Here is a 14688-nt window from a genome sequence, read left to right as displayed (position 1 = left end):
TGTCAAAGATGGGTCCACAAGACAAGCCACTAGAGTATGCGGAGGAAAGATCAATGTAGGTTTTTATCATTAATTAGTCCTTTATTCCTATTCTTATTTTAGCATATGGTTTGGGTGGTTTATATATATTTTAGTATACATATGTTGGGAGAACAAATTTTTAAAATGTTTTGATCAATAGGGGCCAACCCAAAATGTTTCAGCCCATTGTGTTAAACAGGGGTTCTTGTCTTCAAGAAGCTTCAAGATGAGGAGGTAATGTCTAATGTGGAAAACCATAAAACAGGATAGAAGGGAATAAACGTCTTAGGAAAGCTACTGTTGATGATTTTGCCAGAATCAGGAGCCCTTATGTCCATCCGGGCTGATGAGGGACAACTCCACGGTCAACAATTTGCAGGAACCACGACTCATCAAAGGACTGTCCCAGAGGCAGGGTGGAAGGCACGGAGAGGGGAGTGGGGGAGTCATAGTCTCAGAGGAACGGACAGTATGACTTCTCTGGGACAGCGTAGTTATGGAGGTACCCACGGAAATGGAGGCACTTTGACTTTATTTAGTGGTGCTGTGACACCGCCCTGGGTTCACAGAACAGGGGACCCTGATACAAGAGCAACAGAGCAACTTGACTCAAGTCAAATCCAGCCCGGCTATTCCGGAGCACTCAGGAATGAGCCCTCTGCTGCCAGCTCAGGCCCTCAATGGTGCTCCGAAGCATCAGCGTCCAGTCGTCACCCTTCCGCATCGGGGTGCAGCGCGTCTCCTTGAACTCCAGGGCCCGGATCTCTGCGGGGGTCTCTGGGGTCAGCCCGGCAGCCAGGACAGCTTCTGGGAACTTGACTGCAGAGGCGGGGGCCAGACAGCACCGGGGAAGGCTGTGGGGTGGGGCAGGTGGGAACAGGAGGGCAGGCCAGAGACCAGACCGACAGATGAGGGAAGGAGGAGGCGAGGAGGGGAGAGGAGAAGGAACAGGGGACGTAGGGATAGGGTGGTGCACAAAGAAAGGAAGAGAGAGAAAGAGGCAGATGTTGGGTACCTTGAACTCATCTTTGCAGACACTGCCAGGGAAACTGCTCCTCTTTGTGGGAGACCCAGCTCAACCACCACCTCTCTGTGGCTGCCTCCCAGAGGGCTGTCACACACCCTCCTCTGGGACCACAGTTCTCAGAGCACAGATCCTACTCGTGAAAGCCATTTGTGCAGATTCCTGCCTCCCCTGCTTGGGGAAGAGGAGGGCACCCCGAAAGCCAGAGTACCCCGGTGACCCAAGCACCCATGGCCCGTACCTGGGCTGCTGCCGGTCAGTCTGCTGGTAATGGTAACTCACAGCCACAGCCGAGTGAGGGCACAGCAGGTACTGGTTCTCTTCCCAACATCGACTCATGGTCCGGGTGATGGCTTCATCCGACACGGACTCAGACGTCATGGCCTCTGAAAGCTGACAGGTCCCAGGGTCAGAGGGGTGGGAATCAGAGTCCAGGAGGTACCCGGGAAAGTGAGCCAAAATGCACTACATAACACAGGCAGCCAACACCAGACACTCAGAAAGAATCTCCAGACTAAGTTGCTCAACTTCAGCTCAGAGAAAAATCTGGTTCCCGTGTTTCCCAGTTTTAAGTTGCTTCCCTTAGCTTTGGGAAAGGATCCTTTGAGTTTCAGGTCCATAAATTTAGTTCAGATTAGCTCATGAATTAGCAAGTTTGTATATAGTTTTGTTCAACAAACGGACAAAACACAGAAGGTTAAGGGCATTCAAACATTCCTGGTGCCCTGTCGTTGGTACAAACCCTTCCAGTGGGTGCAATGAGCTCCTACCCAGTGGAGCTCACCCAGTGAGCTCCTACTCAGCCCAGGTCATGCCTCCTCCAGGAAGCCTCCCTGCAACCAGCAGATAGAGGAACTCCCCCCTCCCACGGCCCCTTCAGTGGGGAGGGTTGATCGGATCATTCTCTGAAAATTTATTGTGTGCTATCGATGTGCCCATCAACCCGCCGATATATGCATACAGCAGAGACCACAAGTGCCATAAATCCTTTGTACAGCTACCTGTCCCATTAGGGTTTCCAGTGGAGAGAGAATGTGTTTTCTCTATCTTTGTTTATCTCTAGTACGTAGCATGGTTCCTGGTTACAGGACACATGTGGAAGGAAGGAAGGAAGGAAAGAACGAACGAGTGAGTGACAGCTGTTCCAGCAGATGCACAGTCTTGTACAGCCAGGGAGAGAATGAAGCAGGGTGGGATCTGGTGACTATGCTCCTGGAGCACCTCATTTACATGAGGAGAATGAACCATTAACCGAGTAAGTTGATCCCCTCACCCCACCCAAATTCATATGTGAAAAACTGAATCCCAGTGTGATGGTATCAGAAGGTGGGACTTTGGGAAGGTCATTGGTTGGGGGGGGGGGCGCCCTCGTGAATGGACTTAGTGTCTTTATAAGAAGAGGCTGGAGAGCTAGCTGCATGCCTTTCCACCATGTGAGGCTATGACAGCACATTGATTGTCCGCCGTTTCCATGGAAGTTGCTCCCACCAGAATGCAACCATGCTGGCACCCTGATCCCAGACTTCTGGCATCTGGAACTGTGAGTGATAGATGCCTATTGGTTATAGCCAACTCAGTCTCTACTTTGTTATAGCAGCGCCAACGAAGACAGAGTGCGTGTCACAGGAAACATCCAAATTCCACTCCGGTGTGCATGGGTGGCTAAGGCCAGAGAACTATATCCAGTTCTGGAAACAACCTTTAAGACAGTCATTGGCTAGGTGAAATTAGGTCACATAAGGGACAGCAAAAGGAACAGGGAAGACTCAGCGGAGAAATGGAAATTCTCTTCAAATATGGGAATCACACGGCTCCCCCGTGCAGAGTTCAGTTGAAAGGAGGCGATCCCAGTTCAACATACAGAACTTCGTAACGATGAGAGCTGGTGTGAGGTCTGAGGTCCTGGTCCCTGGACATAGAGTCTGGACGACTTGGTGGGACGTGGTAGAGAAACTTAAAGGCAATGTCAACATACAAAATCCTTTTTCTCAAGGCTAAATAAGTAGATCATCACCAGGTTGCATTTAAAATAAAATCAACGAGAGCACCTGGGTGGCTCAGTCAGTTAAGGGTCCAACTCTTTGAGTTCGGCTCATATCATGATCTCAGGTCATGACGTGCTGAGTATGGAGACTGCGTAAGATTCTTTCTCTCCTTCTGCCTTTGTTTTCCCCCAGCCCCCGTCCACTCGCACGCACGCTCTATCTCTCAAAAATAAATAAATAAATAAATAAATAAATAAATAAATAAATAAATAAAATAAGATAAAAGCAACCCTTCCCAACTAGATTCCTATCACTCTGAAGAAATAACATTTCTCCTTTTCCTTTTAAAAAGAAGGCTCAAGAGGATAATGTTGCCAATTGTTGCTACTGCTGAAAATCAACAACAATAAATAGAAATAATAATAGCTAATGTACCAAGCCCTATATTTCCAGGCAGTATACAAAGTGCTTCATGGGCATTATTTGACTTCAGTCTTCAACAGTGGTAGGCATTCTCGTAAGCCCCACTTTACGTATGAGGAAACTGAGGCACAGAATTTAAGAAACGGGCCCTGTCTCTGAACCAATGCTCTCTACTGTGTCTCCTCATTAATAAATTAATCCATGGAAAGTGACTGCAGAGGTGCCCGCCTCATTGCAGGTGCTCAAGAAACAGGTCCCCTCTTCCCTTAACCAGATCTCCAAACCCAAGTTGGGTTTCACGGCTGCACCCTTTGCTTTCTCTGTGGTGCGTGGGTGGTGACTGACCTTGTCATGCAGTTCCTTGGGTAGACTCGTGCTTTGGGTCCTTTCAAACTGCTCCATGAGGGCTCTCGTCCCCTGGCTGTCAGAGCCCGACAGCAGCCAGAAGATCCTCTCCATGTTGTAGGGCACCTGAGCAGGAAGGCAGGGTGCCAGGACCCCACGGACCTCAGCCCTTGTCCATCCTACCACCCCACCATCCTAGGTCAAGCGCACACTTTCCCACAGGTCCTACCTGAATGTCCATGGCTGAAGCCAAGGTCAGTTCGACGGCCTTGGACAGAGAGAAGTCTCCCCGCTGCACGGTCCTGTGGATGATGTCATTGCGGTTCACAGCCACGACCAGGCGAATGGGCAGGCCCATCTTCTGAGCAAGGCACCCAGCTTAAGACAGGAGAGGAGAGGACCAAAGCTTTCTCAGACATCACGTCCAAAATACAAGAAATAAAAGGAAATTTATATAAATTGGATTTCATCAAAATTAAGAAACTTTGGTGCTCTTTGAAGACTTTTTGTGCTTCAAAAGACATGATCAAGAAAACGGAAAGGCAGCTCACGGAATGGGAAAGAATATTTGCAAATCCTATATCTGATAAAGGACTGGCATACAGAATATGTAAATAACTCTAACTCTTACAGCTCAACAATAAAAACACAAATATCCCAATTTAAAAATGGGCAAAAGACTGAGACAAACATTTCTCCAGAAGATATACACATGGCCAGTGAGAACATAAAAGATACTCAACATCAGGGAACTAGAAACCGAAGTCAAAGAGACATACCATTGCATGTCCATTCGGATGGCTAGAGTCAAAGCGTTGGTGGGGCTATGGAGAAATTAATACCCTCCCATGCTGCGTTGGGTTGGGAATATCAAATGATGGGAATACAAAATGGTGCAGCTGCTTTGGAAATGTCTGACCGTTCCTCAAAAAGTTATGACTTTTTTTTTCTGTGACCCAGAACTTCTACTCCTAGGTATGCATACTCAAGAGAAATGAAAATACAGGTCCACATGAAAACTTAGACACCAACGTTTACAGCAGCATTGTTTATAATAGTTACGATACTGAAGCAATCCCAATGTCCAATAATGATAAATGGATAAACAGAGGTGGTGTTTACATACAATGGAGTATTATTCAGCCACAGAAAGGAACCAAGTACTGATTACAAGGTCAATGAAACTTGAAAACAGTAAGTGAAAGATGCTAAAAAAAGGTCACTTATTGTATGATTCAATTTCTATAAAATGTCCGGAATAGCCAAATTGATAGAGACAAAATAGCCAAATTGATAGAGACAAAATAGATCAGTGGTTGCCTAGAGCTGGGGATATGCGGGGAAATGTGGAGTCACTGTTAGAGGGAACATGGTTTCTTTCCAACGTGATGGAAATGTTCTGAAACTGACTGTGGGGACGGTTGCACAAATCTGACATATAGTAAAAACTATTCAGTTGTACACTTTAAACAGGTGAATTGTATAGTATGTGTATATATATATGTATACATAAAATTATGAGTTATACTATATAACAATAAAGCTCACACACACACAGGAAAGAAGAGGAGATGCTACCATCCCGATACTCTTCTCCACCCCCATATGTCTCCCCACCTCTTCCTCTCTCTCTCTCACATACATACACACCTGGCACACCTGCTCGCTATCCCTTGCAGAAGAGAAAATGAAGGTTCTGGGAAGTTGAAAGGACCCACCCCAAGCCTGCTGGGTGGCACACGTGCTAGCCCCAGACTCAGCCTCCTAGCAGCAGCCCCTTTGGACACCCTGTTCCTCCAGAGCCCTCGGCCCACCCAGCCAGCAGCTCCTGTTCGCATGGAACAAACAAAGCATTCCTCACCCTGGGAGAGGGAGAGGCTGTAAAGGTAGCCTTTTTAGGAAGGTTTTACCTACTTCCATGAATGGTTCCTCTCTGGTGGGTTGTTAAGAGGAGTTGGGGATCACCACCCCACCCCAACGTCACTCTGCCTTTTGCAAAAAAGCACTTTCACATTCTTATTTTCCACTTGATCCGCCTGTAAACATCACGCTTTCTGTGTATGGCGGAGGAGAAAGGGACGCTCACCAGGGCCCAGGGGCTTAAATTTCCACAGCCAGTTCCTGATGGAACAGAGAGGGTCGGGAGCGCTCTCTGCAAACATCTGTTTCGTGCCAGCCACTGTGGTGGGCCCTGGGATGCGTGCAGGTGGCACCATCCACGGGGGGCTGATGTGAATGGGGAGCTCAGTGCGCTTCCCCACCGTGGGTGGTGAAGACGGTCCCAACCCCGTGGAAGTGCAGGAAGTCAGGAAGCCCCCGGACCACTGAGCTGCTTCTGCAGCCTCACTGAAGCCCTCCTTGGAGCCCATCAGAAGCAATGCCGCCTACAGAACCATCCGAAATGGTCACTGCTGAGGAGGCAGTCTCGGAAGCTCACAAGGGGATGCAGACTCTGGAGGGGTGGTCATCCTGGCTGTGTCCCCAACCGGAGTGTAAGCAGGGACCAGCTGGCTAACTTCCCTGTGCCTCCACTTCCTCTTCATTAAGTGGAGACAGCAGTACCGTCCTCACAGATGCGTGTGAGCATTAAGTAAGTTGATCCGTGAAAAGCACGTGGAGGGGCGCCTGATGCATAGGAAGTGCTGGAGACATGCTTATTCTTATTCTAGAAGGTGGTTTCATGGCCACGCAAAGGTACAGCGCAGCGCCCTTGCAAAGTTCATGCCCACACGTGAAGGATCTTACTTGCACTTCACGGGAGCCCTGAGAGATATGATAAGCTATCCAGTATTGCTTTTATAGCTGAGCGGCTGGGTCTAAGGGACTGCCCCCAGGGCCATTCTGCTGGGGCCAGACCTCCTTCCACCTCACATGTTGTGCTGGCTGCCCTCACAGCAGGCCATTGGCTGAGGCCGGGAACAAAGTCCGCCTCTCTGGAAGCAGGCCCTGGCAGGTCAGCAGAGCAGCTGAACCTTGACCGCATCTCTCCACACTCTCCTGAGGGGGGTTAGAGCCCGTCCTTCCCTCCTGCAGCGAGCAGCCGAGCTGTCCTCCCCGCGAGTGATGGGGAGGTTTGCTGGGGGCTTCTCCTGCGTGGTTGCCTGTCACCTTCAGAGCGAGGACTAGAACGGTCTCGTCACAGTTGCAGCCGAAGGGCAGCTGGGAGGACGAGGGCTACGGGCATTTTTCTGGAAAGACCATCTCTGCCCAAGGGCCTCCTTACCTGCTAGATTACCGGCAGCCCCTGTTGGCACAACCACCTCTACGGGGGGCAGGGGTTGGGTGTCCAAGGATGACACGCACTGGAAATAAGCAAAGAAGTGGTGGGCCATTTGCACGAGGACCCGGGACCAGTTGATGGAATTCAGACTCATCAGATTGTGCTTCTTGACAAAAGCCACGTCAGCAAACACAGCCTTGATTGGCTCATCCAGCTCATCGCTGTTGCCTTCCACTGTCAGGAGAGAGAGGGGAGGGGAGCTACCAGGAGCATGGAGAACCCCCAGTCGGCACTTGCCTGCAAGCAGGCCCTCCCGCACTGGGCCCACCCAGCCGGGACCTTCACTCAGCCTTGGTTTCTGCTCTCCCATGTCGTGGCCTAGCTTTCTAGACTTGAAATTAAGCAACTGAAGGAAAGAAACCATGTCTTATTATTCTTGAGGTCATACTTCCAACATTTCTACCATTACATAAAATTAGACATAAACCGTCAACCTTCTGGGATGTTGGGAAAAGGCCTCCTCCTTGGAGTCCATGCCCGCTAGCCCCGCTCTCTAGGAACAAGGAGAGATGGTTTCTGAGGCTATGGTGTGGCAAGAGGCCAATCTTTTCTTTACTCCTCGGTCCTTTACCAGGACTTGGGGGTACAGACTATCCGTTCTCATATGCTCTGCCCTTCTCTCAGTTAGATCAAAGAGAGGCATCCTGCTCTCTGCTCCCACGTGGTAGGTAAGCTGGCATGGACCTTTCCTCCCTGAGCTGGGTGTGGGCACGGTTTAATTTATGGATGAATTACTGGGTCAATTTACAGGTGAGTTGGCTACTAGTCCAACTTGCCCTCCTCAGTCCAGCCCAACCAGCCACCAAGCCAATATTGATCTCTTATCCGACATCTGGGTCTATTTCTCCACCAAACTTGATCCCAACTTGAAAGACAGGGCTAAGATTTACTGAGGGAAGTGCCAGAGTAAGCCCCAAGGTTGTTACTCATTCTACTTTGTACTGTTTATCGGCAATGAGGCTATGGGGCTAACCCCAGATCCACACACCAGAGGGATGTTTGCTGGGGTTCTAGGAAAAGATTCACTGCTCTTAAGAAGGAGCCCCAGGAAGAGAGACTTAGTTACCTGAAGTAAGCATCATAAGCCATGAGAGAGATGAGCCTTAGGACCGGGAAGGCAGAGCAGGGAATGCAGATAACCTGGGTCTCTGCTGAGGGACGGCTAAACAGACTCTTCAGGAACCCATTCGGGGACTTACATAACTATTCCAGTTATATAAGCTGGAAAATACTCTGTTCGAGCTGGTCAGAGTTAGATTTTTTGTCACTTCCAGCCAAAAATATCCTAAATAATGTATAACTAGCACTTGCTCATTATTCTGTGCTTAAGAAGAACCCAATACAAAATATATCTGGAAATTAATATCTTTAAAAAAACCTCAGTGTCCAATTCACAGCAATCCAGGTGGCCCATCCCTACTCCCTGAGCTCCCTGGTCTAAGAGAAAAGACATGTCCACTCTTAGCTCCGGAAAAAACACCCATCCTCCTAGAAACCAGATGAGAAGATTCCAGAAAGGAAAGAAAGGACCAGAACAGGTCTATTTAGGAACAAAACTTAATATATGTAAAGTCCGCTGTCTTATTTTCTTGAAGCTCAGAACACGGATAAAACAGAAACGTCCCTTGGGCTCCAGCAAGAAAACATTTATGACATAGGGCACTCATGACCATCCACATTTCTCCTACTATTTTGCAAGTGGGCACTGTTCTCTGCTCCATGGTCAGTAACGGAGCTTACACACGAGTCCTCGTGTAAAAGCCCTCCAATACCTAGTATAAGGCAAGAAGGGAGTAGGTGGCAGGACAGATGTACAAAATGTTATTCTCTGCTTCAATTCTAGGCAAAAATAGTCCTAGATCTATAACTAGCAATCGTAGCGCTTAGGGCGTAACAGGGACCCTCGGGAGCCCAGATATCACACATCCAAATTTTGCAATGAGCACGGGAAAATGCAGCCAAATATGGGCAACGACTAAAGCTAAGGGACATGTAAGATTTTCCAACGCCTGCATTAGCTAAACCCAGAACTCTTCACTGGAACGTGTAGGTGCTTATTAAAGAAAAGTGTAGAAGGGGCTTTGGGCTTACTTTTGAACTCATGGACAAAGGATTTTCATGCTACCCCCATGAGTAAGGTCTGTCTGCCCTATGCTTTTGCTCCTTGACAAAATCCGTGTTCTATGAAAAGCACCCTCTGACGGGTCATACAAGGAGCCTGGGTGAGGGGTAGGAGGAATGCCTCCTGCCACCAACTGCTCTCCTGCTAAGTGAGTGACCAAGCCAGGCCAGGCCTCCTGGACAGCTTTCCCAGGGCCACAGTGTACAAAACCTCACCAAGACCCCCTACTCCTCATACCCCCATCCCTACTTTGAGATTACCTGGGTTCTAGCTAGGTGTGAAAAGTGGAAATAAGCACATACGGCTCCCCTCAAGCTCCCTCTGTCCTTCTCGAGTCTCGATTTCTACAGAACAGATGCCCAGTGGGTACTACTGAGTAGTTTCCCACACCTGCTAACCAAATGCCTGACTGAGTAGTTTCTAGACTATAATGGAGGGCATGAGCTGTTACCATGTAAGGGCACATTCTTTTAAAATTATCATTGAATGTCTTTGCGTCCACTGAAGTTCAGGGCTCTGTAACAAAACCCAAGTCACTTGGCTCAGGCTGTGGGTCTGGCGGCGGCCTGAATATATGGCACCAGTAGGGTGAACCCACACAGAAATGGCGTTCTTTGGGGTTTGGTGTTCAACCGCCACTTCTTGGGTTATACCGTCAGTAACGGTTTGTGCATTTGTCCCCTCCAATAGCTTCTGAAACTGTGTTGCCAAGAGCTTGCCCAGAGCTAAGCCAAGCTACAATCTCATGACTGATGAAGGAAGCGAGGGGCAGAGAAAAGGCAGGAGGAAGGATGGTCAACTCATCGCCTGGCCAGTTGTACTCCAGCCCATCTCCTAAAACAGACACCCTCAAGGCGGCCACGCTTTCCCTGGAGCCTCCATCCCAGCTCTCACCTCCGAACACATGGACGTTCTCCCTCAGCACTGTGGTCATCTGGAGCTCTTGGATCTTCGTGCAGTGACCCTGGGGCAGCAGAACGATGATGTCCACGTTCTTTGCTCCTTGAACACTCTCAATGGCAGCACTTCCTGTGTCCCCAGATGTTCCTGGATAGGAAGAAAAAATAACCCTCCCCTGTACAACAAGGGCAATGGAAAAGGAAAGAAGGAAAGAGGCAATGTCTACTTCAGATGCCTGGAGAGCTGGAACCTCGTACTTAATCTGGGGTCCACTTACCTCCTAGAGACCAGGGGACAGAAACTAAGGCCTCTGTGAACTGGGTACCATGTAATCTTACATATTTTGGGTACTTAAAATATTATTCTGAGAAGGTTCTGTAGCCTCCACCAGACTGACAAAGGGGTCCACGGCACAGAAAGGATGACAAATCCTGCTCTAGAAGAACCAGTCACACATGCTCCTCGAGCCATCCATGCGGAGCACCCTATGGTAGACACTGGCATGTCAGGGTGCCTATGGGGCTTGGCCCTAGTGCCCACGATGCACACCTACAACCACGGTGACGTGCTTCTCCTTCTTCTCCAGAAAGTACTGCAGGAATTGTGCTGTGCAGCCCAGGGCCAAGTCCTTAAATGCGTATGTGACCCCATGCCACAGCTCCAACACGTTCAGCCTGTTCCTCAGTCTGGACAGATGGACCACCTCTCTGTGGCGGAATCTGTGGAAGGCTCGGTCGATCAGATCTGTGCGGGGAGAGAGGTGGAATAGCGGGGGAAGGCCTGAGCTCGGCCTCAGGTTCTCCGGTTCTCCCCCCAACCCCACCCTGTCTCTCTATGCTTTGAAGGTCAAGTTTCTTTCTCCTGCTACCCAATACGAGACCGGAAACGTTTACCCCAAAGGAGACTATAGATGAATAGAATTACTGAATCCTAGGCAAAAGTCTGAAAAGACATGAACCACTCTGTTTGTAGATTCCTGAGTGATGTCCCCCAGAGAAGAGAAATAGTCTAAGACTTCCATTTTTCACTTTATAAACGCATCATTTGGATGTCTTGTGGGCATGCACGCCAGCTGAGGTTCAATTCAACAACTGTGCAACAAACGGATCCATGTCTCATCTCTTCTAATGTTCCTTCCTAAAGACCAGACGTTGTTTGTTTTTGCTGCACTAAATTTCACACCTGTGATACCAGAGCCTAGGGTTGGTTTACATATAATCCTGCCCAAGGCAAGTCCATCTTGGGTAGTGCTTCTCAAACTTTAACTGACAAGCCAATCACCTGGGACCTTAAAATGCAGATCCTGGTTCAGAAGGTCTGAGGAAGGCAGAGAATTCTAATAAGAGCTTGGGCAATGCCAACAGTGCCATCAGACCACATTCCTGAGTGGTCCTCTTCTTCCAGCCCTGAACTCTCACCACCACATTGTGGATTCGTTCCCATATCTGGCCCATGGACCAGCAGCACTAGTATTATCACTGGCAGTGATTTCACCAGTGATATCACTAGCAGCATTATCACCAGCAGTACGAGTATTATTGGTCGGAATGCAGAGTCTCAGGCCCACCCCAGACCTACTGAATCAAAATCTGCATTTTAACAGGATCCCCAGGGAAATCGATGGGCATATTCCAGCTTGAGAGGAGTTGGTCCAGGACACTCTCCAAGTCCCTTCTGGAATTACCATTCAAGGAAACAGAACAGTCATCTGAGGGTCCACATGCTTTATATACAGGTAGGAAACAGCCCAACATTCAAGCATCTCAGGATGTTGGTGAAGTCTCTAGCCTTAAAGAGGTTTTTGAAAAATAAACTAAAGGAAAACATTCTATGCAAATCACCATGGCATTCATCTCATTGGAGATGGACGGTGGAATGGATAAACTCTCTGGGAATATTGCCATTTCTGGGATCCTAGAATCTGAGGGAAAAAATCTCCAACATTTGGGAAATAGGACTAGAAACCTCCAAGGGGTTAAGGAATGGATTTGCAGCTCTGGTGGGGCATGGACTGCCAGGGGAATGAGGTGGGAGAAGGGAGGCTGGGGATGCTCACCGTTTAAGACATCTCGTGGAATGAGCTCAGGACCAATGAAGAGGGTGCACAGCTCCTTTACCAGACTGGGGTAGGAGAGCGAACTCCACTGACGCAGTGTCTCTATGCCCAACTGTGGGAGCTCCTCGGGCATGAAGAGACCGCCATCGGGAGCATAGCCAGAGAAGAGGGCCCCCTCAAAGTCGACCCGTGGGGCCATCCCCCTAGTGCTGACGTACCACATGATCCTGGTGGCCTGCAGAGGGAACAGTCCCAAAGGCACCTGATCTCCAAGCTCAGTACCCCACAGGAAAAAGCTGAAGTGTACACACACCCTCAGCTAGCCCTTGGACCACCACTCATGGGGGTAAGCATCCCAGTCTGAGAGACTGGAGCCCTGTCGAGTCTCAAGCCAGCTTCCTCTGGGACAGTCCAAATCATGACCTCTCCAGTGAAAATGAGGCCAATTCACTGACTTTGGGAGAGGAGTTGCCAAGTCATGTAAGGAAAGGAGAAAGTTTGGTCCTCACTGTGGAGGAATAAGGGAACTGGGAAAAGATCATAGCAATAAGGCAAGCGCCATTTTGATAGCCCTCTTGATAAAGAGAGGACCACCACAGCTGGTCAGGCACCTTTTTGAGAGATAACTGGGTCCACTTCTGTTAAAAAAATAACCACTTTTGACGGTTATACAGCAATGTTGCCTATAACCTAGTGGTTCCTCACTCTGGTTGTTTGTTAGAATTAACTTGGGAGCTTTTTTTTTTTTTTTTTTTAAGATTTTATTTATTTGACGGACAGAGATCACAAGTAGGCAGAGGCAGTCAGAAAGAGAGGGAAGCAGGTTCCCTGCTGAGTAGAGAGCCTGATGCAGGACTTGATCCCAGGACCCCGGGACCATTACCTGAGCCGAAGGCAGGTACTTTAACTCACTGAGCCACCCAGGCGCCCCAACTTGGGAGCTTTAAAGAAACTATTCCTATCTGGGACCCTCCCTGGATCAATGAGATTAAAACCTCTATGTGAGAGGCTCCATGGGTGATGTTACTGTGCAGTGAGGGTTAAGAAGACAGTAACCAACTTGTCCCACTCTGCTCGGGACCTTCCCAGTTTTAGAACTGAAAGTAGCATGTCCCAAGAAAACCCATCAATGCCAAACAAACTAGAATGGTTTGGTCATGCTAGTTGAGAACCAGTGCCCTTCCTCTAGGCCTAATCCTAGAATCGTTAGAAGTGCAGGCAAGCTACCCTTAAGACAGTCTAGCCAAGGCTAACTGGTCCTGTGTGGGCTTAGGACTCTGGGGTTATGGGAAGCGGAACGTCCAAGGGCGCCCAAGGCCTAACTCTGGTCCCAGTGCCCCCTCAGTTAGGGTCTCAGGAGCCAGGTGCCAGGTCCAGGAGCTGAGCTTACAATCTGAATACCTTTCTCTGGCCCCTGGAGGTGATTCCAGGAGCTCTGGTTTTAAAGCCCCAAGGCCAGGAAACATTTCAGGAAGGGCTAGCAGGTAAAGAAATTTTCTGACAAAAAGTGGGGCAGGGCAGGAGGGCCTGAGGGCCTGAGGCTGAGGGCCTGAACAACTGGCCACTGATAGCACACAGACCCTGTAGGGGGCGGAGCCCCCGGCCCCCGCCCCGCGGTCTCAGGTAGGCCCCGGCTTAAGGTCCCCGGGCACCAGTCCTCCGGCTAACCAGGCCCTGGGTCAGGGAAGGAGGTTTTGATAAGGCCCGCAGGATAAGGCACGCTCCCGGCCTCTGAAAACACGTTGGACTTCTCAGTTTCGGGCTCCCGGGTACTGCAGAAACCCTACAGACCGCGCAAAGCCTCGGAAACCCTGGACCCGCCCTGGTTCCTCCGAGCGCGGGCAGAGCGCCGCCGCTAAGAGGTTACGAAGGGGCGGGGAGGCGGACAAGCCGCGCGTAAAGTCAACCGGGAGTTCAAGAGCGCAGATTAGCTGCCACCGAAGACCGCCCCCCGCCCCAAACGCGATCCCCGGAAGCCGACGGGGGCAGGGGCCCCGCCGCCGGCCTGTGTGCGGGGAGCTTGGCCGCCGAGACGCAGGCTCCGTGGGGCCCCTCCCCTCCCCTCCCATCCCCTCCCCTGCCTTCCCCTCCTCCAGGCCCGGGGATCGGCCGCCCGGGGCGCGAGGAGCCGGAGGGGCTGCCCGGGCCGGGGGTTGGCGGGGCGATTACCGGGTCCGCGGCGCGGGCGGCTGCGGGGGGCGGCCCCGGAGGCGGCTGGCTGGGCCCAGGCGGGGCGGAGCGCGCTGGCCTCGGCGGCGGGGTCGGGCTTCCGCCGGGAGAGGGACAAGGACCGCGGGGCGGTGAGGCTGAGCGCGGGAGGCGGCGGCGCGGGAAGAGGTGCCAGCGGGAGCGCAGCCCTTCACCCCTCACTGGGCACGGGTGTGTGTGTTTTAAGTTGGCACGTGTTTAAGGCACCTCGCTAATCACTGACATTGGGTCTCTTCACCTTCACCGCCGCCCTGGAACCTTTTTTTTCCGATTAGAAAACAGGACAAGATGGAGGGAAGAACCCCTTCTTTGGGCTTCATGCTT

The 14688-nt window shown here is 50.4% G+C and overlaps 1 protein-coding gene across 2 annotated transcripts; it reads right to left on the bottom strand.

Annotated features, from left to right (window-relative positions):
* Nucleotides 1-536: 536 nt before the first annotated feature.
* Nucleotides 537-14399, bottom strand: THNSL2 (threonine synthase like 2). Of its 2 annotated transcripts, none has more exons than XM_059188330.1 (9): nt 14326-14399; nt 12157-12391; nt 10650-10844; nt 10095-10247; nt 7022-7252; nt 4028-4176; nt 3799-3924; nt 1287-1438; nt 537-875 (listed from the first exon to the last, which is right to left on the bottom strand). In XM_059188330.1, the coding sequence occupies exons 2-9, from the start codon at nt 12377-12379 to the stop codon at nt 665-667; spliced, it is 1440 nt and encodes a 479-aa protein (XP_059044313.1). In that variant the 5' UTR covers nt 12380-12391; nt 14326-14399; the 3' UTR covers nt 537-664. The 2 variants fall into 2 exon arrangements, with proteins under 2 accessions (XP_059044313.1, XP_059044314.1); XM_059188331.1 differs by lacking the exon at nt 537-875 and adding an exon at nt 900-1178.
* Nucleotides 14400-14688: the final 289 nt, after the last annotated feature.

The sequence above is a fragment of the Mustela lutreola genome, chromosome 9 (genome assembly GCF_030435805.1).
Source record: "Mustela lutreola isolate mMusLut2 chromosome 9, mMusLut2.pri, whole genome shotgun sequence".
Taxonomy (NCBI): Eukaryota; Metazoa; Chordata; class Mammalia; order Carnivora; family Mustelidae; genus Mustela; species Mustela lutreola.
Note: the sequence above shows the minus strand (reverse complement) of the source record. Positions and strands in the feature narration are given on the sequence as shown.